Below are 21,281 nucleotides of genomic sequence, written 5' to 3'. Positions count from 1 at the left end.
TATACTTTGCCCATGTCTCACAAATCATCATCAGTAAGCAGAGGGTCATATGCATCATCCGATGTAAACAATTGTTGATAATCGCGCAGCCATTATCTCTATTTGATATACTATATGCCACAAGACGCTTAGACTTTTATCAGTTTTCATAAACAAATGCAAATCATTTTGTACAATTTTAAACCAAGGAAATATTTCTTTCTCCGTTTATGGACCCAAAGAAAGTATGTAAACACATAATACTGTGACACTCTCCATACAGTCATCCATTCTCTCATCCCATGCATTCACCTTCCATGCCATAATAACACAAAAATTACACGCGTTTTGTTTGTCATGTACGCCTCGAATAACCCAGTTCCATACGGAATATGCCAACCCCTTTGATCTATTAATGCGCTCCTCGAGCACGCTTGGCCCCTCCACCAACCTCAGAATCACCTCGTGGGCGCTTGTTGCCAGGTTGGAAGTCATTAGCACCCGGATTCATTCCACCACGGCCACCACCGCGTCCTCCTCGACCTCCACGACCAGCATGGCCATGTCCGCCCTCTTGAGTGCCACCGGCTCCACGTTGGCCTGGAGGTACATAGGCCCCGCCTCTTCCACGTCCACCACCACCGCCGCCACGAGGCATGGGGATGCCGGATCGCGCTGGTTGTTGACCTTGCTGCAGGCCTTGTTGCTGGCCCTGCTGCTGACCCTGCTGCTGGCCTTGTTGTTGCTGCTGTTGAGCCTGGGCTTGAGGTTGACCGTCCTTAGTAGCGGGGGCCGCACTACCACCATTCTTAGCAGCGAAAGGGTTCGGAGCAGAAGCCGAAGAGGCATTTGTAGAGGCGGCGAAGGGATTATTGCTCTTAGGAGGAGGGATTCCACTCGCCGCCGGAGCTGCGGCCTGTGCGGGCTTGGCTTCCGTTGTAGGTGGCGCACCTGCTGGTGTTGTCGTCGGCGCTGCTTGAGTGCCCTTGGCTGCAGGTGTCGCAGGAGTTGGGGGCAGCCCGGCTACCGAGCCTTGCTTAGCGGGAGCCGGCTTAGCCGCAGCAGGTGCAGGAGGAAGTGGCTGCGCTGTCTTGGCCACTTCCCAAACTTCAACGACAGGTTTCTGAGGTGTCTCAGAAGCTGCCTTCTCGACAACGTTGATCTTTGCTGCGGCCGTTCTCAGCTTGTTCTCGGCCATATTAATTCTCAACTGTGATTTCTTTGATTCCATAAGCTGGGCCTGATCCCGAGCTGACAAAATCTTAGATTCGTACTCGTTCTTTAGTGACGATTCTAGCTCTACCTTCAACTTAGAGCTTTCAATCTCAAGCTTCTTCTTGATGTTAGCGGCAACAATGTTCTTGACCGTAGGATTGGTTGCAAGGAATTGTCGGATACCGGCATCATCAAGCTGAGACATATCGATAGGCCCGGCAGATGTCGGCGTTGGAGGCACGGCGGGAGCTTCAGCTTTAGCAGGCGTTGCAGGAGGCTGCTGCTCCGCTGCCTCGGGCTTGGGAGCATCTGTGTTAGGCTTGGCATCAGGGTTTTCAGCCAGCCAGATTTGCTTCTCTTGCTTGAACTGCAGCTCCAGGTCCGCGTTCCTCTTCTTGAACTCGTCTTCCATGCGTTGCCTGCTCTCCTTAAGCTTGGCGTTCAAGGTATCCCGCATTCTGTCAGAACGCTCCTTGATTGTAGTTTGGATCTTGGCCTCAACTTCGTTGGCCTTCTGTTCAAACTCGACTGCCTTAGCTTCAGCAGCCGCTGCCCTCTCCTCGAGTGCCTTCCTCTCCTCGTCTGTGATACCAGCGCCAGGTTGCTCGGTGGCTGTGGCGACAATCTCGGGAGCGGTCTGCGTAGACGGTGTGGCAGTGTTGGCAGCCTCTTCAAGCTTCTTGGCCACCTCATCTCGCTCAGAGATAGCTGACTGCAGCTCACCACGGAGAGTCTCGAGTTGCTGCTCAGCGCTCTGCTTTTGTCCGTTGATACTGTCAAGCTCGTTACGAAGATCAGCCAGCTGCTTTTCGAGTTGAGCAACAATCTCAGAGGAGCCCGAGGCTTCGTTTGACTGGGCAGTGTTGGGTGCAGACTGGGTGGTCTGTGCTTGTTGTCGTAACTGCTCAACCTCCCTTTGGAAGTTCTGAATTTGTTGCTCCAGCTCAGTCCTCTGGTTTCGGGACTCCTCCGCCTCCTTCTTGGTTCCCTCCAGCTCGGCGTTGACCTTGTCCAAGCTCTCTTGGACTTGAGTGGCGCGCTGAATAGCCTCGTTCTTCTCTCCGGTAAGCTTCCTCGACCGCTCCTTGGCCTGTTCAATGATCTTGGCGCGAGTGGTGGCCCAGTTATTCTGTTCGGTCTCGAAATTGGCCTCGACCTCTGCGAGCTTAGCCTTCAAGGGCTCTTCACCCTGCTTCAGTGTATCTCGCTCAGCCTCCAGCTCGGTGATCTTCTCCTTAAGCTGCTCCATCTCAGCAGGGTCGACTCGTCCATACTTGGTCAAGATGCCCTCAGTGCGTTTCTGCCATCGGTCACGGTCCTCCTGGATTTGCTTAATTTCATCCTCCAAGAAAGACTTCTGAGTCTTGAGTGTGTCGATCTCTGCTTCCAGTGGGTGAATTCGAGCCTCCATCTCCTTAATTCTCTGGTTCTTTTCGCCAATTTGATCCTTGAGTTGTTGGTTCTCGTTTCGCAGCGTCATACTGCTTTCGCGGTAAATGTTCAACTCATTTAGCTTCTCCATGAGGTCTTGGTGTGTCATAGATGTCCTGCCACTCTGAGCAGCCTGTGTGCGCTCTTGATCGAGCTTAAGGCGTGCCTCATCCAGCTGGGATTGGGTATATTCGAGCTGCTGCTGAAGTCGCTTGGATTCCTGAGCCTTGAGATCATACTGAACCTCAAGAATTTCCTTTTCACGTCGGAGGTAACTATTCAGTTCGCGCAGGCCCTCGGTGGCATCTCCCAAAGGAACAGGCGACATTCTTTCATCCTCCTCATCATCTCCGCCTCGCTTCTGCTGGAGCGCCGTGACCTGTGCAGTCAAGGCCTCCAGTTGCTGGTGAAGGATCTTGTTCTGTGAGTTCACATCCTCCCGTCGAGTCTTTACCTCCGCCATCTCCTGCTCCAATTGTTGCCGGCGATCCTCCCAGGAGCTTTCGCTTTGAGCGAGTGTTACCTTGGCAGAGTCTGCCTCGGACTTTAGAGACGCTGCCTCGCTCTTGAGGGCGTTGTACTCGGCTCGCAATTGTTGCACGAGCTTGGCAGCCTCGGCATGTTTGACAAGTTCTTGCTCGTAATCCTGTTGAGCCTTGGAAGCGATCTCAGCCTGGGAACGGAGATCCTGCTGATGATAGCGAGTGGCCTCCAAATGCCTGGCACTCTCCTCCTTGAGACGGCTCACCTCCTCTTGCAGGATCGCCTTCTCGTCCTCGTATCGTCGTGCGATCTCGCCCTGAGAATCACGAAGGCTGGAAAGTTCGGTGTTAGATCGAGACAATTCAGCAGATAGATCCTCGGCGCGCTGTGTAATCTCCTTAATCTTGGCATCCTTCTCCTCAATAAGTGCTTCCAACTCTTGACGGTACTGCTCCTGAGATCCCCTCAAATCTTCAAGGGCTTCTTCGTTAGCCTGGCTAAGTTCCTTGAATTGCTCAGCCTGTGCCTTCGCGTTTTCAAGGTATGTGTTGGCCATGTCCAGATCTCGCTTGAGGTCGGAGATCTCGACATTGAGATCCTGGATCTCATTCTCAAGTTGCTGTTGCTGTTCGCCCACCTCCATAGTGCCAGGTCGGGGGGTAGGTCGAGGTTGAAGTCGTCCGGCACGATCCTCGGCATTGCGCAACTCAACAGTCAACTCATCGACACGAGCTTGCAGATGATCCCTGCTGGTCTTAACAGCGACGTGCTCCTCACGAATCTGACTCAAACTCGTCATGAGCTCGTCGATTCGCTTCTGTGACTCCTTCGACTCGTACTCCTTCCTAAGTTGCAATTTCTTGGTTTCTTCCGATTCATAATTTAGCTTCCTCTGAATATCGCTTAGTTGCTGCTCGAGGCTTTCAATCTTGGCCTGTGCTTTGCGTCGTGTCTCCGAGTCGGCCATATTGCGCTCATTCTCGAGCGATTGCTGGGTTGCGAGCAAGTTGTTAAGGCGGTTCTTCTCCTCAATCAAGTTCTCGTTGTCCTTGCTCAGCCTGTCCTGGATATCCTTCCAAAGCTTTTTCTCAGCCTTGAGGTTGGCAGTCTCGTTGCGAACACTGTCAAGTAGTCCCTTGGCTTCGATTAGCTCCTCGGCGACCTGCTGTGTGCGAATATCCTGCTTAGCAGCCGTCTCAGACAGAATCTGGCTTCGCTTCTGAAGCTCATGATTCTCGCCTTGGAGGGCGACAAAGTTGGTGTGCAGCATCTCGCGCCTCTCAGATTCAAGTCGAGCCTCGGCTTGAAGCTTGACCTTGTCAGTCTGAAGGGCGTTTCGTTCAGCTGACAATGAATCAATTTGGTCGCGCAAGTCCTTGCGGACTCCATCCTGGGCGTCACGGTAGTTGTCGTATTCAGATTGAAGCTTGCGGATGGCTTCGTTGAGAGCCTCGGTCTGCTCAGTTGCCTCGATGCTAGCCAAGGGCAAACGTTCGCCGCCAGCAATCGAGTTGCGCATCATAGACGCTTCATCACCGTTCAGACCGCGTTGTTGCAAGAGTCGTCGGAACATGTCTCGCTCAGTCTTGTAGCTATCCATAGTCTTCTTGATTGACCTTGTCTCATCAATCATGTGAGCCAGCTCTTGCTGGAGCTTCTCAACCATGTCGTGGTCTTGTTTAGCCTGATGCTTTTCTGCAAGCGCCTCTTCACTCTCAAGTTGGTCAGCAAGCTCCCGGGTAATACGCAGAAGCTCCTCATTCTTGGATTGCAAGGACTGGATGTCTTTGAAGACGACCAGCTTCTGGGTGATAAACTGGTGTGTGTCGGACATGTCGGATATGGCCTCCTCGGAAATTTCACCCTTCTGCAGTTGCTGAAGACGGTAAGTCTCCTCGTCGGTGAGCTGGTCCATGCCCTTCTCCATGGCGTGGATCTGGAACAAGAGCATGTTGATCTGAGTACCAAGGTCACGTAGCTGAGTGCGCAAGATCTTGGACTCAGACTGTGCGGTTGCAAGTGCGCCTTCGGCCTTTCTCGCCGCCTTCTTAGCGTCATCACGCTCCTTGTAGCTGTCCTGCGAAAGCTCTGACATACGAGTGATCTCTTCTCGGAGTTGGTCAGCTTCGGCATGAAGCTCTTGCATTTCCGGCGCCTTCGCCTCCAAAGCAGACATCATGTTGTCCAACTCCTCAGCCAGTTGCTGGTTGCGACGTCTTTCAGTAGCCAGCTGACCCTTGACTTGATACAGCTGGTCAAGAGCCTGTGTGGCAGTGATCGCACCCTTGGTTCGAATAGATCCAGGGGTCGCGAAAGGAGAGGAGGGTCGCATAAGAGAACCATTAGGACGGGGGGTCTGTGGCGCAGATTCAGCTGGTGGGGGTGCGTGTTGCTCGGCTCGCACTTGAAGCTCGTCAATCTCGGCCTGGAGTTGATTGATTCGTTCCTCCAACTGTGAAGAGTTCTCTCGTTCTTGCTCAAGCTCGACTCGAACACGTCGGAGTTCGTTTTCGTAGTTGTCTCGGAGCCGCTCTTTCTCGGCCTCGAGATCACGCACTCGCTCTTGATGTTTCTTGCTCAACTGGTCGGACATCTCAACCAACCGTCTCTGGTCCTCAAGCTCGTGCTTGTAACTCTCGATCGCTTGAGCGTGTGTTCCCTCCTGTTTCTGGAGCTTCACTAGAGCTTCGTCTGCCTTGGACTGCATGGCGTCGAGTCGCTCGCGGAGCTGCTGTTCAGTTCGCTTCAGAGCATCCATCTGGGATTGGATGTCTTCATTTTGTCGTTGCAGCTCGGCGATGCGGGCACCCTTCTCCTTTCGGTACTTAAGGCTCTCCTCGCTCTTGGTTCTTAGTTCATTCTCGAGCCATTCGCTGTTCTTTCGGGCAAGGTCGAGCTGCTGCTGAAGTGATTCTTCTCGATACTTGGCACTGCTGAGCTGACCTCGGGCATTTTGCTCTGATTGCTGCAGAGCGGTAATCTCGCGGGAGAGCTCGACGTTGCGCTGGTGCTGCTTTGTAAGCTCTTCGGTAATAGTCTGGTCCCGTTTGTTGTTTGATTCGATGATGCTCAAGTTGGTTCGGTTCGATGACTGGAGGGTCTCAATCTTATCATTGAGGGCCTTGACCTCAGCATCGTAGTCGGACTTCTTAGCCCTGAACACTTGAAGCTCATTCTCGACTGATTGGCGCTTGGTTTCTGCGTGGAAAAAGAAATGTCAACAATCATGCAACTCCACTCCACGCCTCACCGACACATACCTTCATTCTTCAATTGCTGTCTAGCCTCTTCAACATCCTTCAGGGCCTTGTCCACGGTAGCTTTGGAGGTTTGCGATCGCGTTTCGTTGCTGCGCACCGCGTTCTCGAGCAGAATGTCGGTTTCGAGCTTTTGGGCATACAGAGCGTCAAACTCGTGCGCTCTAGCTGCGACAGCCTGCAGGATTGTGTTTACGAGTTCAACGGTTGGCTCAGTCGTCAGGGACGCGACAACAGGCTGATCAAGGCCAAGGTGGCCCGCGACGTAGCCGATGTCCACGTTTGCGGCCGCCATGGTCGTGGTCGGATCAGATAGATAGCGCGATGCTCGTCATTCCCGTGGCTGCGCGCTCGAAGGAAAAAACAAGCGGTAAGAACAAGGCTTGACGTAAAATTGTGCTTCGCTTTGTATGTCCAATATTGACGAATGAATGTGATACGTTGATGAAAGAATTCCCGACAAAAGAAATGGAGTCTTTGGTTGTTGTTAGAGAGACCAGGAAATTTGGAGCTACAAAGCTGAAGATCCGACACGCTACCTTTGTTTGCTACCAGGGAAAGAAGCTACGCGCACGGGCCCACTGCAGGAGCTTGCTACGTTGTACGGCGCCAACATTAATCCGGAAGCCTTCAGGTTACCCTGTACCCGAAACTTGGACCAGGAGTGAAGATATAGGTATACTTGGAATCATTTCGAGAATATGCTCTTTCTAGATCCAAAACAACAATCCAATGTAGGGCTGTGGAGATATACCTGTTGAGTTGAGAAACAGTGAATCACAGAATGTGAGTGCACTGTAAACACCACTTACTTTTGTGATAGGGTTGTTTACTACAATACATCTTCTACAATCAACTACAACAACTTACATATCAAACCAACAACTTCACCATTTCTAAAACTACATACATACAGTTTACAGTTTAAAACATAAAATAAAATCTCTTAACCGCTGGATGTAAAGTTCTTCTCATATATAACCTGTAGGCTTTACAGTTGAGACATGCCTAAGGATGCATGTAGATAGTGAGTTTAGGAAATTCAGAACAAGGGCTCGGCTCAGAACTCTTCAGTGAGATTATCACGACAAAGACCACTGCTGCAAATATGGTAATAATTAGTTAGTCTGTGACTGTTTTTACTGAGTTATTTTAATCCCTCTTGTATGTATATTTGGCCTTTAAATCAGTTTGTTGCTACCTATCTGAGCATTATCTGGCGTTCTAGAGCTTTAAGCAACGAGGCCAAGACCTTCACTTATATATATGTTAGTACTAAGCTACCTTTCTATGGAAAGTAAGTTTGTGTTGGCCTAGTTGGAGGCCATTTGCATCATCGCCGGTCGAGTTATCGGGTTTGTTTCGCCACTTTAGAATACCTTTATACCAGTATGCCTGGGTAAGATTGACCTTGCGAAACCGTACTATTTCGATAATGGTATATGTATATATTTCTCGTCTTCAGTGTTGACTGTTATGTACACCAGACACGAATACAGTTATTGACGATAATATGGATTCTAGTAGTGAGACCCAAACTAAGTCCTAGTCTGTTATGTTTCATCCACTAGAACTAAGATTCTTCCTGTTATACAAGAGACTTGTTGAAAGTTCCCTCTCTCACCTTGTTGCCCGCCTCTTAGTTGATTTATTGAACCTAAAACGATGGCGATATACATAGACTGTGTTCCGCTAGGGTCTAAGATTGACTGCGGCGCATGGCTGCAGCTCTGAAAATCGGACTAACCGTTCTCCTGCAATTTCGACCTGGCGTAAATATGCCTATATCGCACTCCAACTTGATCGAGTAATAATAAGTGAAAACAAATATAGATGCAGAAAATAAAACAAAACTCTGTAGAAACTCACGTACGCTGGAAAAAGTCCAGAGAGCGAGCAATCTGCAAGATTTCTCCTCTTGCGAGTCCTAATCGCGCTGCCACCTCGCCCATCAAATGAAGTTGATCCGAAACGAGTTCACCATCCGGTGAAGAACGGAGAACAACAACCAGATTCAGCACCGCATCGTTGACTGGTGTATACATCTTTGACTGCTGTAACTGCTGAAGGTATCGCTCGTTTTCAGGTTTGAAAAGCCAGTCCGTTGAAGGTATTTGCATCGTCAGAGTTCGTTGGGCGAAATCGACTTGCACGCGACAAGCCGCCACAACAAACTCCGCATTCAAAGGGGTCGATGCAATCTTAGTCGGTCTTTCGTTCATCAAAGATCGTACAACAAGGACTTTTTTGCTTGGAACCTGAGAGTTGGGTTTACTTTCTCTAGCCGCTCGCATGGAGATCTGTCGTAGAGCAGTGTTGTGATCGATATCTGAAAATTGCACCGGCGCTTCCATACTACCGATTTTCTCCATGGTCAATAGCTTCTCGCCACTTGGACCTGTGATATAGCGAAAACATCGTTGTTGGGAACGACCAGACGTGGTTATATATGGTAAGGTCTCGAACGACCCATTATACGGCACTTTGAAAGCCTGCACCGAGAACACGGGGTCTATGACGACGCAATACTGATCCATAAAGACGCTGGTGAGGCAGTGATAGGGTTGAATCGAATCTGCTGATGCAGGGCAGGCAACTGTCCTAAGTCTCTCAGAGTATTGAACGAGGCCCGGGGTGATTTCAAGAGCAGCGCGGAAGTTTCTAGCCACCAGAAAAGCCATACCAACGCATGTCGAAAAGGGTGAGATGGATTTCCAGACATGGTCATTCGTTTCGGTGATACCAGGCTCTATTCGATTGTAGTAATTCCATGTATGCCATGTACTCCAATGAACTGTCAGACAATGTTGAAGAGAAACCTGATCTGCGGTTTCCAGAAGTAATTTCTCAAGTTGAGATTGTAAGAGACTGCTGGTATGGTCCGGAACTACAACTGACCAGTCGAATTTGTCATCGTTTTCAATCAGGGGGTTCTCCAAGAGCGAGAAATTTATTTCTTCGATCGAGTTGACGACCGATACAACGGCGGCACTGTTCTCTGATATGAAGCCCGACTTTGTTGCTCCAGTGATCCAGTCTAGCAACGGAGTGTAAAAGTTTTGGAAGTTCAACAGCACGATAGGGCGGCGGCAGACGCCGAGTTTTGACCACATCCGAATTGCAGTATATTCTTCAAGTGTTCCAAATCCCCCAGGTAGTATTATAAATGCATCGCTTAGCTCCGCTATTCGTCTCTTCTGAGAGTGCAAATCATCCACTAGCTCATGATGACCGAACTTTGGGAGTTTGCCGGTTTCTTCGTATTTGAGGAATGGGCGAGGCTTAACCCCGTGAACGTCGACACCCAAGGCTGACGCGGTTTGGCCAAGGATTCCCATTAGCCCTCGGGCGGATCCGCCATACACCAATTTCCATCTATTGTTAGCGAACATTGCAGCAACATGTTGTGCAAGCTCTTTGTATCCGGGGTCGTTTCCAATATTTGCGGCTAAAAAAACGGCGACCGATCTTAGTTCTTTGTGATCAGCTGACATGTCGGGAGTGGAAGTGATAGTAAATATTTTATGTAGGGAGACGAGTCTGACGGCAAACAATGTTGCAGCAACTATATCGTGCCGAGTACAGGAAGGGCGCAGAAAAGCCGAGGTATGGGTTGAAAGAACTTGGTCAGTCAGTTCATGTTGAGGCTTACTTGGATGTCAGAGAGACCCCTTTATGTATCTGGAATACTACAATCTAGGTATGGAGCCGTTTGTAACCTGTCAGTTTGGGTTGTGCTGCAGGTTACCCGTTTGGCTAACCCGGAGGTAACTTGTCAGGCTGAGCCACATATCGACCTATTAGGATGAGCTGTAGATAATTTGTCAGTGTGAGCTGAATGCAGCCTTTGCTGGAAAGAGAAGAAGCTGGGAAAGGTGGTGCGAGAAAGATTTTGTGAAATTTGTCTTATTTGCAGTCGCACCTCCTCAGCATTCCATAAATTTCGTCTACCAGATGATCCAGGAATAGGATGGAGTACACCGATTGGATCACACCGCGCCCTTTTCAAGACGATCCTGGATTTATTGGCAAAGCCTTTGCAGCCCAGAACCGGGAGTCAGGGCTTGAGGAGGTTATATGTCGTCTTGCAGCCGAAACTTGGACGAACGCGCAAATGCAACTGGGTCACCAACTCGATCGAAACCAAGAGGTTGTTCTCGACACGGAAGAGCTCTGGTTTGGCAAGCGCAAGGTTCTATATCGACTTCGAATGCCGGACAGTTCCCTCTGGATGGCTCGATTGCATAACACGCTGTACGATAAGACAGCAGTAACGGACTACACAACGCGCATCACAAACCAAATACTTTTGTTTGAAAGCGAGGTCGCAACTATGAAGTTCGTAAAGGAGAATACGCAAATCCCTGTCCCTAAAGTCTATGGATACGATTTCACATACGCAAATGCACTTGGCACACCCTATATCTTTATGGAGTATATCGCCGGAAAGCCTTATCCATTTCCTTTTAGCGGACAACGACCAGTCAAGGAAGATGACTTGGTCAAAATACACAGTCAGCTGACGAGTTTCGCATGGCAGCTTTCGAGGCAACCATTCGATAAAATCGGACAGCTTCGATTTGCTACTGGCGAGAAAAGAGGTGTGGCCATTGGACCCATCATTGATCGCAAAGAACGGCTCTATGGTCCTTTCACATCATCGAGAACGTTCTACAAAGAACGCGCAAAAGTGGTCTATGAGTTTGAAAAGCGCCGGAACTTGTCAGGACAACAATCCAATGTCGATGACAGCATAGACTCTGCAGCGTTACATGTCCTTGCCGCAGAACACGCAGGCAAGGAATGTTTCGACTCTGGACCTTTTATCCTACAACATGCCGACATGCATTGGCAGAATCTACTGTTTAACGAACAATGTAAGATAGTAGGGGTGATAGACTGGGAATGGACACAAACAGTTCCGGTGGATTCTTTCAACTTGCTGCCCTGTAACTTTGCATCAAAAATGTTACCGTATCGATCAGAAAATGCCACCCGACATCAGCAAAATCCAATCCAACAGTTTGAGGCTCTTTCAAAGACGGGAGGCGCAGTTATGGAACGTCATGTCATAGAGGCTATCGTTTCCTTCCAGGATTCGCCGTCTCAATACATCGCTCGATATATGGAAGAGTATAACTGGCCAGAAGTTCGGAGACAGCATTTCAATCATTTGAAAGAACTGATCTCGAAAATGACTAGCAGTTATTAGTCTTAGTAGTCGATCAGTGGAAGAAAAGGCTTAAGAATGTGCAATAGCCAAGAACCGACGTCTTAATTGAGGAGTGACATGTTCTCATCGTGGCTGTGATTGAGGAGATCTCAGAGTAGTTAGTGGAAAAGGGTGGGAACAAGAGGTATATTGGAAGGGACTGTTTCAGTGTAATAGATGAATTGAACTCGAGGTAGATTGAGATTGATAATGACATATTGTTGGCTGCGTAAATCGTGGACCCTTTGTAGCCGCCGAACTTGACGGAACGATTAGTTGTTACCCCTTTTCAGCTGCGTTCTGCTTGAAGCTATCCACAAATGTGTTCCCTTACTTGACCAGCAGCAAAAGCTCCGTGAATATCTGCCCATGTGTTTGTTGTTTATCCTGAAATAACGCAGTGTTCCTATGCGGGAATTTGGCGTAACTGTAGGTTACGATGTGTTTGTTTGGAGGCCTGCCTCTGAAAGTCATAGTCGATTTTCCTTCGAAAAGTGGAGCGCGACCACGCCCAAGCTTAGTCAGAAGTGATAGCCTACCTACCTAGCAAATGGATACACGCTGTAACATTATTTCCGTCTTACTACCTCTTTCTCTCAAAGCTGACTATTTGTTGAAACATTTCTCCCTCGCAAACCTCAGGTCAATTTGTGTGTTTTTACAAGCTAAATGTTCAACAATGGGTAAGTCAATCACTATCATGTCATGTTGATACTTGTAAACGCTTACGACCTAGCAGAACCTAATGCGAGTCCTCTGATCCACATCGTCCGTCATGGGCAATCCCTACACAACATTGATCGCGGCTACCCTCACCGCGACCCACCCTTGACGGATGAAGGGCACGAAACTACTAAGCGAATTCAGATCCCGGCCACCCCAGATCTAATCATCATCTCGCCAATGACACGTACCATCCAGACTGCCATGAACGCCTTTCCGGCTATTGCTGGCTCAGCTCCAAACGGGACTGAAGTAAAGATCTGGCCCGACCTGCGCGAAGCCCATGACGCTGTTTGCAACAAGGGCATCTCTCGGGCCGAAATTTCGGCCAAGTTTCCACATCTGAACTTCTCAGAATGTCCACAAGAATGGGATCATCCACCGCACAGTATAGAGGCTGCCACTATACGTGCTGAGAAGGTCCGAAGACGTTTAAAAGAGCTCTCGAAGGAATACAACAATATTGTCCTCATCACACATAGAGGGTTCATTGCATTCCTTGTCAAGGGAGATCGATACGACGTCTGCGAAACGCGCTCGTATCGATTTGGCACAGATGAAGAGACAGAAGCAGACTCCTTGAGGTTTGGAGTTAACGTCGACACAAAGGCACAACAGGACTTTGGCCCGACGCTTCTCGTACTCCAACCCCCCAATCAAAGTTGAATGCATAGTGGGCAGGAATGATCGGACCTCGCTGTTGGGCTCTGCAACGAAAGGAGAATCGAAAACTAGGTACTTATGCTCCTGCTTTCGAAGGGTTCCGCAGCTTTAGTTAGTACGTCTATACTTAACTAGAATGAGTTAGCCTGAGGCCCTACTTCCTGGGGAAAAGCGGGGTAGTCCCGCCCCCCACTACAAATCAATTCCACTACCACGTATCTAGGTATACATGTAAGACTACCATCTGTTCAGAGCTTATATTCTTATATAAGGTTTGGACTTATGTTGAGCCCTGTGGCGTTACTGCTCTTACTACTGTTGACACTGTTGCATTATCGTTGAATTTCCGAGCTTGCGGCTTCATTTGCTGCAAGTTATACATTTAGATACATGTAAGACTGTGCATTATGTGAGCATTCCTGCGTGTCTTATCCTTCCCAGCTTCACGAATATACATATACTCTTAATTTCGTAATCTTACCGCCTGTCTCACTTCTATGTATCCAGGCTCTAGAAACATCTTCGCACAAGCCCTCTTGTGTATACTAAGCGTGCCTACCTAGCATCGCATACGATTATCTAGCTAAGAGAAACACAGGCGAGTCACAGGCACTATAAATGGCAGCAAATACCGCCCATTGGTTCCCAGACGACCCAGTATTCATCAGATTACTAGCTGCGAGTGCTAGATACCCAGAGTCGGAAGCCATTGTTCATGAAAAGGATGGCCGCGAGAAGACGTACCCAGAATTGCTTAGCGACATTGTACATACACGCGACCTTCTCCGCGAACAGTTATCAGGATTTGATCAACAAGGCATCCTACGTGACCACCAAGTGTACATTGCGGTAGTTTCATGTAGTGTCTACGAGTTTATAATTGCTTTCTTCGCAGTCCGCGCGATCGGTGGTATCAGCGTTATCTTGCGTGAGTGCGCCACCTAGCTAATTCAACGACTAGACTGACGCTCTTGCAGCATCTGGCATTCGTCCAGATGAGGCCAGCCTTATGCTGAAAGTCAGACCAGCTTGTATCCTTGCTGGCAGCGGGTCTTCAGATACAGCCGCAGCCATATGCAGCATCATAAAGAACGAGAATAAGTCACATGATCTCTTCTTGATTAAAATATCGTCCGGCGCAAGGCCTTTGGGTGAAGCTATTCAACTCAAAATAAACTATGCACTGAAAATCGACTCAAAGCGACCGGGCGCGGTGTTGTTTACTTCAGGCACCTCTGGTCCTCCCAAGGGCGTGGTTCTCCCAAGAGCATCTTTCCATTTCGGCGGCAATCCCGCTGAACCTGGCAGTGCTACTCTCGGTTACAAAGGAGTCCATTGGTGGACTGGCTGTAGGAAAGCACTGGAACCCATGTTGTCTGGCAAGAAGCTCTATCATATTGGAGAAACAGCCAGTGCACAAGAAATTCTAGAGGCGCTTCGAACATACCACGTTACCACGGTAGGGTTTGTACCAGGGGTTCTACATGACATGAAAGAATACATATTGGCGAATCCCCCAGTGGAATCATGGTCCAGCTGTTTCAAGGGGCTATCCGCAATCTATTGTGGCGGTGCAACTTTTGAGCAGTCCAAGTTCCAGTTCTGGATCGAGCTCACAGGGTTGCCATTCTATATCGTTTATGGGGCAAATGAGCTAGGAGGTCGTGCCATTGGTGGTGTGTCGGATAAAGAGGTAAGAAGAAGGCGCAGAAGTTGATCCGCTATGCTCTATGTTATAGCTGAAAGCTCACACAAGTCATCTATAGGGTTTAATAGGACGTGCCGTCTCTGACACTATAGTAAAATTGTCAGAAGAGGATCATGGTGAAATTCTCGCGAAAAGCCCGAGAATGCTACTAGGGTATGATATCCAACAAAGTCAAAAGACATACACAACCACAGAAGCTTTTCATACTGACCAATTCTCTAGTTACTTTGGTGATGATGAGCTTACTAAAGCTGCCTTTGATAACGAAGGATACTACAAAACGGGGGACCTCGCCGAGCTTAGGGATGGCCAATACTGGTTTCGCGGCCGAGCTTCTAGTGATTGTAGGTCTGGTTTACTTATGAGTTTCTCCAAGTCCCTCAATGTGCCGGTCGACAAGTCTAATACGCTTTGTATGGTAGATATTCGTTTTCGACAACTTCGGATCTCGATCCTGGCGGTAGAGAGCAGTCTAATGAAACTGCCATACATCTCGGAGGCTTGCGTTCTTGCGGTTCCTCATAGAGAAGCACGGCAGTTGTGTGGTGCCGTTGTAAGGTTCCAAAAAGGGAGCTTCACTGAGCCTGGCGCTCTGACAGCACTTGCTCGGATCAGAGCTGATCTGGCCGGCAGCTTAGCCCCGTTCATGCTGCCTACCGTCCTAACTGTCTTAAGGGAGGGACAGCAGCTTCCAAGGACGCATTCAGACAAGATTATGAAAAGAAACGTTTTGAGAGACTGCTTAGGGGTAACAGAGTGGTTCTCGGCTGAGACTATGGCGCCGGGAGTAGAGTTTTGGGGGAGTGACCTGCCACAAGTTGATGAGGCAGGAGCTAAACTGTGGGATCGCGGAGGGATGCAAGCCTCTAGTTGATGGTGCTTTTGTAAAGTTGAACTGTTTTTTATATTGTGCTTGAACATGTGGTGCACTCTCAGCATTTAACGACGTTGTTTTTAACACTTCCCCGGGTAGGTGGTTAAATTTGCCAGTTTGGTTGCCTCCATTATCCTCGAATATAAGAGTTTGAAGGTTATATGGCTAGACTACTTATACCGAGCCTTTGGCTTCGGGCTTCTTTGTCTAGCTTTTTCTAACTAGCTATGACTGGAAGATCTTGTTGACGATCGCCGCTTGCTCTTCTAACTGTTTGAACTAGGCCTCGTACGATTCCCGTTTATGGGTCCAGTCGATTTCCTCCATGAACGTCCTTTCTGACTCCTGCCAGCTTCTCCTCTAGCTTCCTCAGCCTCTCCAGCCCTTGATCGAGGTTGCAAGAGGAAGAAGTTGCTGCTGTCTGTACGGCTCGACAGAAGCTTCATTTATAACCGATACCATAGAGTTCAGGCCATATGAGCCACGCCTGTGTTAGAAAACCTAGTCTTGGGAGAAATCTTGACTTGATAATATGTTGAAAATTTGATCTGTGCGGACAGATTAACCTTTATTGATAACCTTGAAGAAACCGAGAAGACGAAAGCTTGTGCCGTCAAAAAGAATAAATAAATGGATTATCATTATGTCTATATATAAAAATATTTAAGTTTTATCTGTTAACATTCTGGAGGCAGTTTTTAATCGAAGGTGCCTCTCGCTTGCGCCGCCGAACAGACAACGCCAGTCTAGATATCATACCCACCTTCCTTCCATTATACTTCTACCAAAAGTAGATACTCACTTTTTTGGTACCCTAAAATTTGAGCCCATTTCATATGACTCTACTACAGCTTCTGATAGGGTTGTTCGCACCCCAGACTGTCGCGAATATCTTGGAGATGGATTCATCCTTGCAAGATGAGCCTGCAGCTCAGCTGTCGGTGCATGCCTGGACGACATTCCCGGAAAATCTTTCCCTCCATTGAACCTGGAATTGGATAGTACAGCTGATCGCATTTCTGAAACAGTCGGGGCTGGTTTGTAACCTTGGATAGAGACTCTGTTGCCCATATGTCCAGAATACTGAGGGGGGTCGTCGCAAAGTCGCTCTCCATAAATCCGTCGCCGGCGCTCCCGTCTGATAAAAAAGAACAATGCTATACCGAGAGCTGTAAATGCAGCGGCTCCGATAACTCCTCCAGCAATGGGTACAACCTTGTTATGCGTGCTGTCCTGCTTTTCGTTTTCGTCACTGGAGCCTGACTCCTTTGCAGTATCTGTGTGAGTGGTCGAAGTTGCAGTCGCTCCACCTGAGCTCATAGTTCTGAATATCGCTGTAGCGGAATAGGTATTCGAGCTGGTTGGAACGTGAGACTGGAATATAGACTCAGTCACAGTTGCAACGACTAGATCTTTAGCAGCTCTGCAATAGTACCGAAAGACGTCGGCAGCAGCGGTGGCATTGTGAGTGTCTGTACCGTCACAGTAGTCTTTGACCCTCTCAGTCAAACTACTAGATATGATCTTATACATCCCTGACTTTATACAGACGCACGAAGCTAGATCTTGAGGCCCACCACCACATAGCCAGGAGCTTTGCTGTATAGTTGTCAGTGTTAACAAGTTATCAGATTAGGCATTACTCTTACATTCATGACGATGGTCGATAGACCTTTGCGGGCGCACTCGTCTAGAGATTTAAACTCTGGGAGAGCGGTGATATAATACGACACTGCGAGTCAAAACGTCAAGACGGCCTCTGATACGGACTGGGCTTGTTTGTACTTACTGTCGCCTGGAGGACTTTTTGGTGATGCAAATGATGTTTTGCCATCATTCATGAGACAAAACTGACTATAAAAATTCTGCGCCGAAGTGACATCTGCGTTGTTTGAACAAGAGCGCTTGGCTGCGCTCTTCAGAGTCGAGTCGATATCCCGAACAACATCTTTCTTGTTGCACACGCAAGGAGCGTTCAATTTGGCGGCCTCGGGACACCTTTCCAATCCCTATTCATGTCAGTCGGCATTTCAATTGTGTTTACGGTGTTTTGACCCGTACCACTCCCATTACAGCATAAGACAATGCGCTTTGCGCACAAAGGGGCATATATGCTAGTTCAGGCAGATCTGTAATATACGCATCGACGATATTTGTTGTTGGCGAGGAAAATGTAATGTGTTTATCCTGATTACAGTACTTTTGAATCACCTTGGATGCGCTGTGGAGGTCTTCTGACGCATTGGGACCGCAGCCATGCTTGATGTCGTTCGATATAGTGGAGGTAACTTGGTGTATGCGGGTCGAACAGATGCATTCTTGCAATCCTGTCTTCGATTCATCGCATAATGATAAGCGAATCTGTTTGGCAATATTGTACGAGATCGCACTGGAGACACAGGGAGCCTACAAAGTTAGTATTTGGCCAACGAATTCGTGTGAAGAATCATACCAGTGCCTCGAATATCGAGAGATCAGTCACATAAGAAATACTTCTTGCAATGGCCAAGCCAGGCAAAGCAATGAATGATATGGCACGCAACTGCTTCATCATAAATTGGCGGAGTTTGCAGTGGAAAGACTCAAAATTAAAAGAACAATGGACCAAACACCAACATCTTCAATAGCGTAACTCAGCTCTTTCAGCTAAGAGGCCTAGGGGGGAAGAGGAGCACCCCATCTCGCAAGTCTTGAAGATGGGCTTCCCAACGTCCGTCTTGGTGTAAAGCCTCAAACAACGCCTCTCGAGTCTAGATACAAGTAGCGTCAAGGCCCCCTGAAGCTAGCGGACATGGCTTGGAAATCGCATCACCAGCTTGCATACTGCCTCTCGCCGTGAAGAATGTGAGTCAGGCACTACAGAACTTTAAGTTTCGGAAAGCGTTGCCTACGGTGTTTTCTGCAGGATGCAGACCATCGTGGCCTTTCACAACCGGCATGTTTCAGATGTGATGGTGTTGAATCTATATGGCATGAAACCTCCAATCTCCGATTTTCAATTACCATCAGACATTACCTTTTTAAATTAGTGGGTGAAGGTTACCGACTTTTGTTTGACTAAAGCGTCAGACAAATGAGTTAAATTCGTCCTCATGTTTATTCATCAGACGCGTGCGTGTGCGTATGCGTATGCGTATGTGTATGTGTATACGTGTAAAGTTTCGCAAAGCCTTGACCACCACAAGCCAAATTATCACGGACTGGGACCTTCTGGTGTTGAGAGCATTTGTTTCATGCGCGACACAGGTTTCATGAAACAAGTAACCAACGGAAAGGACACTGACCACCAAGAAGGCTGGCTTTTTTCTCTTGGAAGCATAGATCACCCATCTTGGGAGATGGTGGGTGATCATTCCAATCGCTTTGGCGAATACTGGTGGTTAGGCCCAAGCCCTGCTTGAATCGACACGTCTGAGCTTCTTAGGGGTCAATAAATGATCCCCCCAGGTCCCGGCGAAGCGGATACTGGAGTTAGTTAGCATTGGAAATTGTTTCTAAATTGGGGCGAGACTGTCTAGGTAGTATGTACTCCATGACCCGCCCACAACACGGATAGTGAACTGAGGCAGACCTAAAACCAATTGGCTCTCCTGAATTTGTTGAAATTGGACTTTCCCTACTGTCCCTCCCAAGGTACCTGGAGGAGAATGCAGGTGAATAAACGCCAAGATGCGAGGTGATGACTCTTGGATGGGAAGGCGAGTCAGGTAGAAGAAGGCACAGCAATAGCATGTCCGCATGAGTGTCACTGTGAATATGGCGAGCTAATGTGATGATCATGAGATGATGCAGTAGGGTTGTTGACGATGAAATCATGAGACGCAATAGCTTCAGCGATCGTTGATGGCGGGATCGAACGTTGTGTTGATGGATCCAAGTCATGTTAGAGTTCACTGGCCCTGAATCGATACGTGGGTAGTACGCGACGTTGCTCTCTGATCTGCTCTAACAGTCAATCTAACCAACTTGGGTACTCTACTCGTCGTCTGTAACCATGTGTGTAGTAATACAATCCATGGCTTCTCAGACCGGCTCTTCGATCCTCCCGCGGCAGTTGATGGAGATCACATGACGTCGATAACTCCTCAGCAACCAGATCATCTCGGCATGTTGCAACGATAGATCTGATGTCATGTCAGTATAGCGACGGTCCAGCAAGATACAGCATCGCTGCTAAATATTTTCTTGGCTAATGGTGTAGACTAAAGTTGACAACTTGTCAAGCTCTAACTGCCATGCAACTTCAAATGACAGGGGGGGTAAGTAGTTAGCTAGGTGGGCAAGACATCACAAAAATTTTCACGACGATCACCATATTCAAGTTCATGATTACGAGACATTGGAATTTTGTTTGAATAGGTAATTCGAGTTCATTGTGTGTGATGTAAGTACTAGTGGTAAAATAGCTGGCAATTTTGCTCAGCTGTAGTAATATGGTGGTATCCATCCGTAATCCGTTATTGTCCGGTGCTGTTTGCAGTCCCATTGTCCAAAACGCCTTGCTAATACCCAGATAAACAAATACATGCGAATCAAGAGACAAAATATGTTGGCTAGTATAGCGGCTGTTGTGCACTTTACAGTCCTGATAAGATAACTCCCGCTTTCAAAAGACAGATACAAAGACAAAAAGACAAAGGAAAGATGCTCGTAGTGTTGGTGGTTTGAATAAATAAATGCAAGTTGGCTCAGCGCTTACAGTACTCGCACAATCTTGGGTACACGATACCGCGAAGGGCTGTCGTAGTACTCGCTGATCATGCCACCCTGGAGGCCGACAGGTCTCCTGGGAGGCGCTCTACCGTTGAGGCTCTGATCTCTTGTTGCAGTTGTCTTGCGCGAGTCTCGGCTGCCACTGCGCTTGTCTTGACGATCGGCTGAGACCTGGCGAGAGCGCTCAGATGCTTGCGTATCGGAGGCGGATGTTCTTGAGCTGGCGCGGGAGCGTGATCTTCTAGGGCTGTCCCAGCCGGAAGGCTCCTCGCGGATCTGGTCGAGGAAGTCATCGTCGCTGTCTTCCCCGTCGGAATCAGGGCTGAAGGTGCTGTTGAGGGTCTCCCAGAGATCGAGGCCAAGGTCATCCCAGATAACGACAGCCTTGAAGAGACGACGGCATGCTTGAGTGCCGGCGGTCTTGTCGAGGCGTGCAAAAGATTCAAGCTCGCTTAGGCTGGGTAGGTTCTCCCAGGCGATGGAGATCTGGTCCGATTGGTCCTTGAAGGGGGATCGCTCAAGATAGTAGAGGAGGAAATCTGATGTCTCGGCCTTTGTCGCGAATTCAGCTTCCTCGAGAGCTTGCAGGCGGAGCTTCTCTTCTTTGTCTTTTTGCTCCTGTTCCTGCTGTTGCTTCTGCTTGCGTCTCTTGGGGTTGCCGAAGAGGGGGACTTTGGGGCCGGTGGAAGTGGTTCCTCGAAGCATCGTTGCGGTGTTGTTGTGTTGGGTTGTGAGAAGAAGAAGTAGTTGTTGTTTGTTTACTAGGCTGTATCAGGAGTTGGCGAGAGATGTTTAATATATGGCGAGCCGAATGATGAATGGGATAGGGAGGATAATATGTGTAGGAATGGTGGTTGGTCGGCTGAGGAGCAAACAAGACAGTCAGTGTGTCAGGTTGTTGCTATAATAAGATCTTGATGTTTATGCAGGCGCATGCAGGCTTGTGCACAAACACGTCGGAACCTTGTTTAAAGCTGAGAGAGAATCCAGCTCGTCGGTACTTTGGTTCAGTAGATATATACC

The 21,281-nt window shown here is 48.5% G+C and overlaps 8 protein-coding genes across 8 annotated transcripts; 3 read left to right on the top strand and 5 right to left on the bottom strand.

The window, feature by feature from the left end:
* Nucleotides 1-391: 391 nt before the first annotated feature.
* FPOAC1_008344 (uncharacterized protein) lies at nt 392-6,660 on the bottom strand (the record flags this gene model as incomplete). Its single annotated transcript, XM_044852788.1, has 2 exons — nt 392-6,306; nt 6,369-6,660. 2 exons carry the CDS (start codon nt 6,658-6,660, stop codon nt 392-394), a joined length of 6,207 nt encoding a protein of 2,068 aa, XP_044705458.1.
* Nucleotides 6,661-8,230: 1,570 nt separating this feature from the next.
* FPOAC1_008343 (uncharacterized protein) lies at nt 8,231-9,859 on the bottom strand (the record flags this gene model as incomplete). The annotated part of the gene is made up of 1 exon (XM_044852787.1): nt 8,231-9,859. The coding sequence occupies one exon, from the start codon at nt 9,857-9,859 to the stop codon at nt 8,231-8,233; it is 1,629 nt and encodes a 542-aa protein (XP_044705457.1).
* A 476-nt stretch (nt 9,860-10,335) lies between these two features.
* FPOAC1_008342 (uncharacterized protein) lies at nt 10,336-11,586 on the top strand (the record flags this gene model as incomplete). Its single annotated transcript, XM_044852786.1, has 2 exons — nt 10,336-11,514; nt 11,584-11,586. The coding sequence occupies 2 exons, from the start codon at nt 10,336-10,338 to the stop codon at nt 11,584-11,586; spliced, it is 1,182 nt and encodes a 393-aa protein (XP_044705456.1).
* A 670-nt stretch (nt 11,587-12,256) lies between these two features.
* On the top strand, nt 12,257-12,966 carry FPOAC1_008341 (uncharacterized protein; the record flags this gene model as incomplete). Its single annotated transcript, XM_044852785.1, has 2 exons — nt 12,257-12,260; nt 12,317-12,966. 2 exons carry the CDS (start codon nt 12,257-12,259, stop codon nt 12,964-12,966), a joined length of 654 nt encoding a protein of 217 aa, XP_044705455.1.
* A 615-nt stretch (nt 12,967-13,581) lies between these two features.
* FPOAC1_008340 (uncharacterized protein) lies at nt 13,582-15,442 on the top strand (the record flags this gene model as incomplete). The annotated part of the gene is made up of 6 exons (XM_044852784.1): nt 13,582-13,891; nt 13,941-14,427; nt 14,500-14,656; nt 14,730-14,824; nt 14,894-15,089; nt 15,305-15,442. 6 exons carry the CDS (start codon nt 13,582-13,584, stop codon nt 15,440-15,442), a joined length of 1,383 nt encoding a protein of 460 aa, XP_044705454.1.
* Nucleotides 15,443-16,343: 901 nt separating this feature from the next.
* Nucleotides 16,344-18,099, bottom strand: FPOAC1_008339 (uncharacterized protein; the record flags this gene model as incomplete). The annotated part of the gene is made up of 5 exons (XM_044852783.1): nt 16,344-17,144; nt 17,195-17,277; nt 17,335-17,554; nt 17,607-17,951; nt 17,998-18,099. 5 exons carry the CDS (start codon nt 18,097-18,099, stop codon nt 16,344-16,346), a joined length of 1,551 nt encoding a protein of 516 aa, XP_044705453.1.
* Nucleotides 18,100-18,972: 873 nt separating this feature from the next.
* On the bottom strand, nt 18,973-19,285 carry FPOAC1_008338 (uncharacterized protein; the record flags this gene model as incomplete). The annotated part of the gene is made up of 2 exons (XM_044852782.1): nt 18,973-19,010; nt 19,057-19,285. The coding sequence occupies 2 exons, from the start codon at nt 19,283-19,285 to the stop codon at nt 18,973-18,975; spliced, it is 267 nt and encodes an 88-aa protein (XP_044705452.1).
* Nucleotides 19,286-19,497: 212 nt separating this feature from the next.
* On the bottom strand, nt 19,498-20,963 carry FPOAC1_008337 (uncharacterized protein; the record flags this gene model as incomplete). Its single annotated transcript, XM_044852781.1, has 2 exons — nt 19,498-19,669; nt 20,245-20,963. The coding sequence occupies 2 exons, from the start codon at nt 20,961-20,963 to the stop codon at nt 19,498-19,500; spliced, it is 891 nt and encodes a 296-aa protein (XP_044705451.1).
* Nucleotides 20,964-21,281: the final 318 nt, after the last annotated feature.

Source organism: Fusarium poae, chromosome 3 (genome assembly GCF_019609905.1).
Source record: "Fusarium poae strain DAOMC 252244 chromosome 3, whole genome shotgun sequence".
NCBI lineage: Eukaryota > Fungi > Ascomycota > Sordariomycetes > Hypocreales > Nectriaceae > Fusarium > Fusarium poae.
The sequence above is the reverse complement of the archived record's forward strand: the minus strand, read 5'-3'. Positions and strand labels throughout refer to the sequence as shown.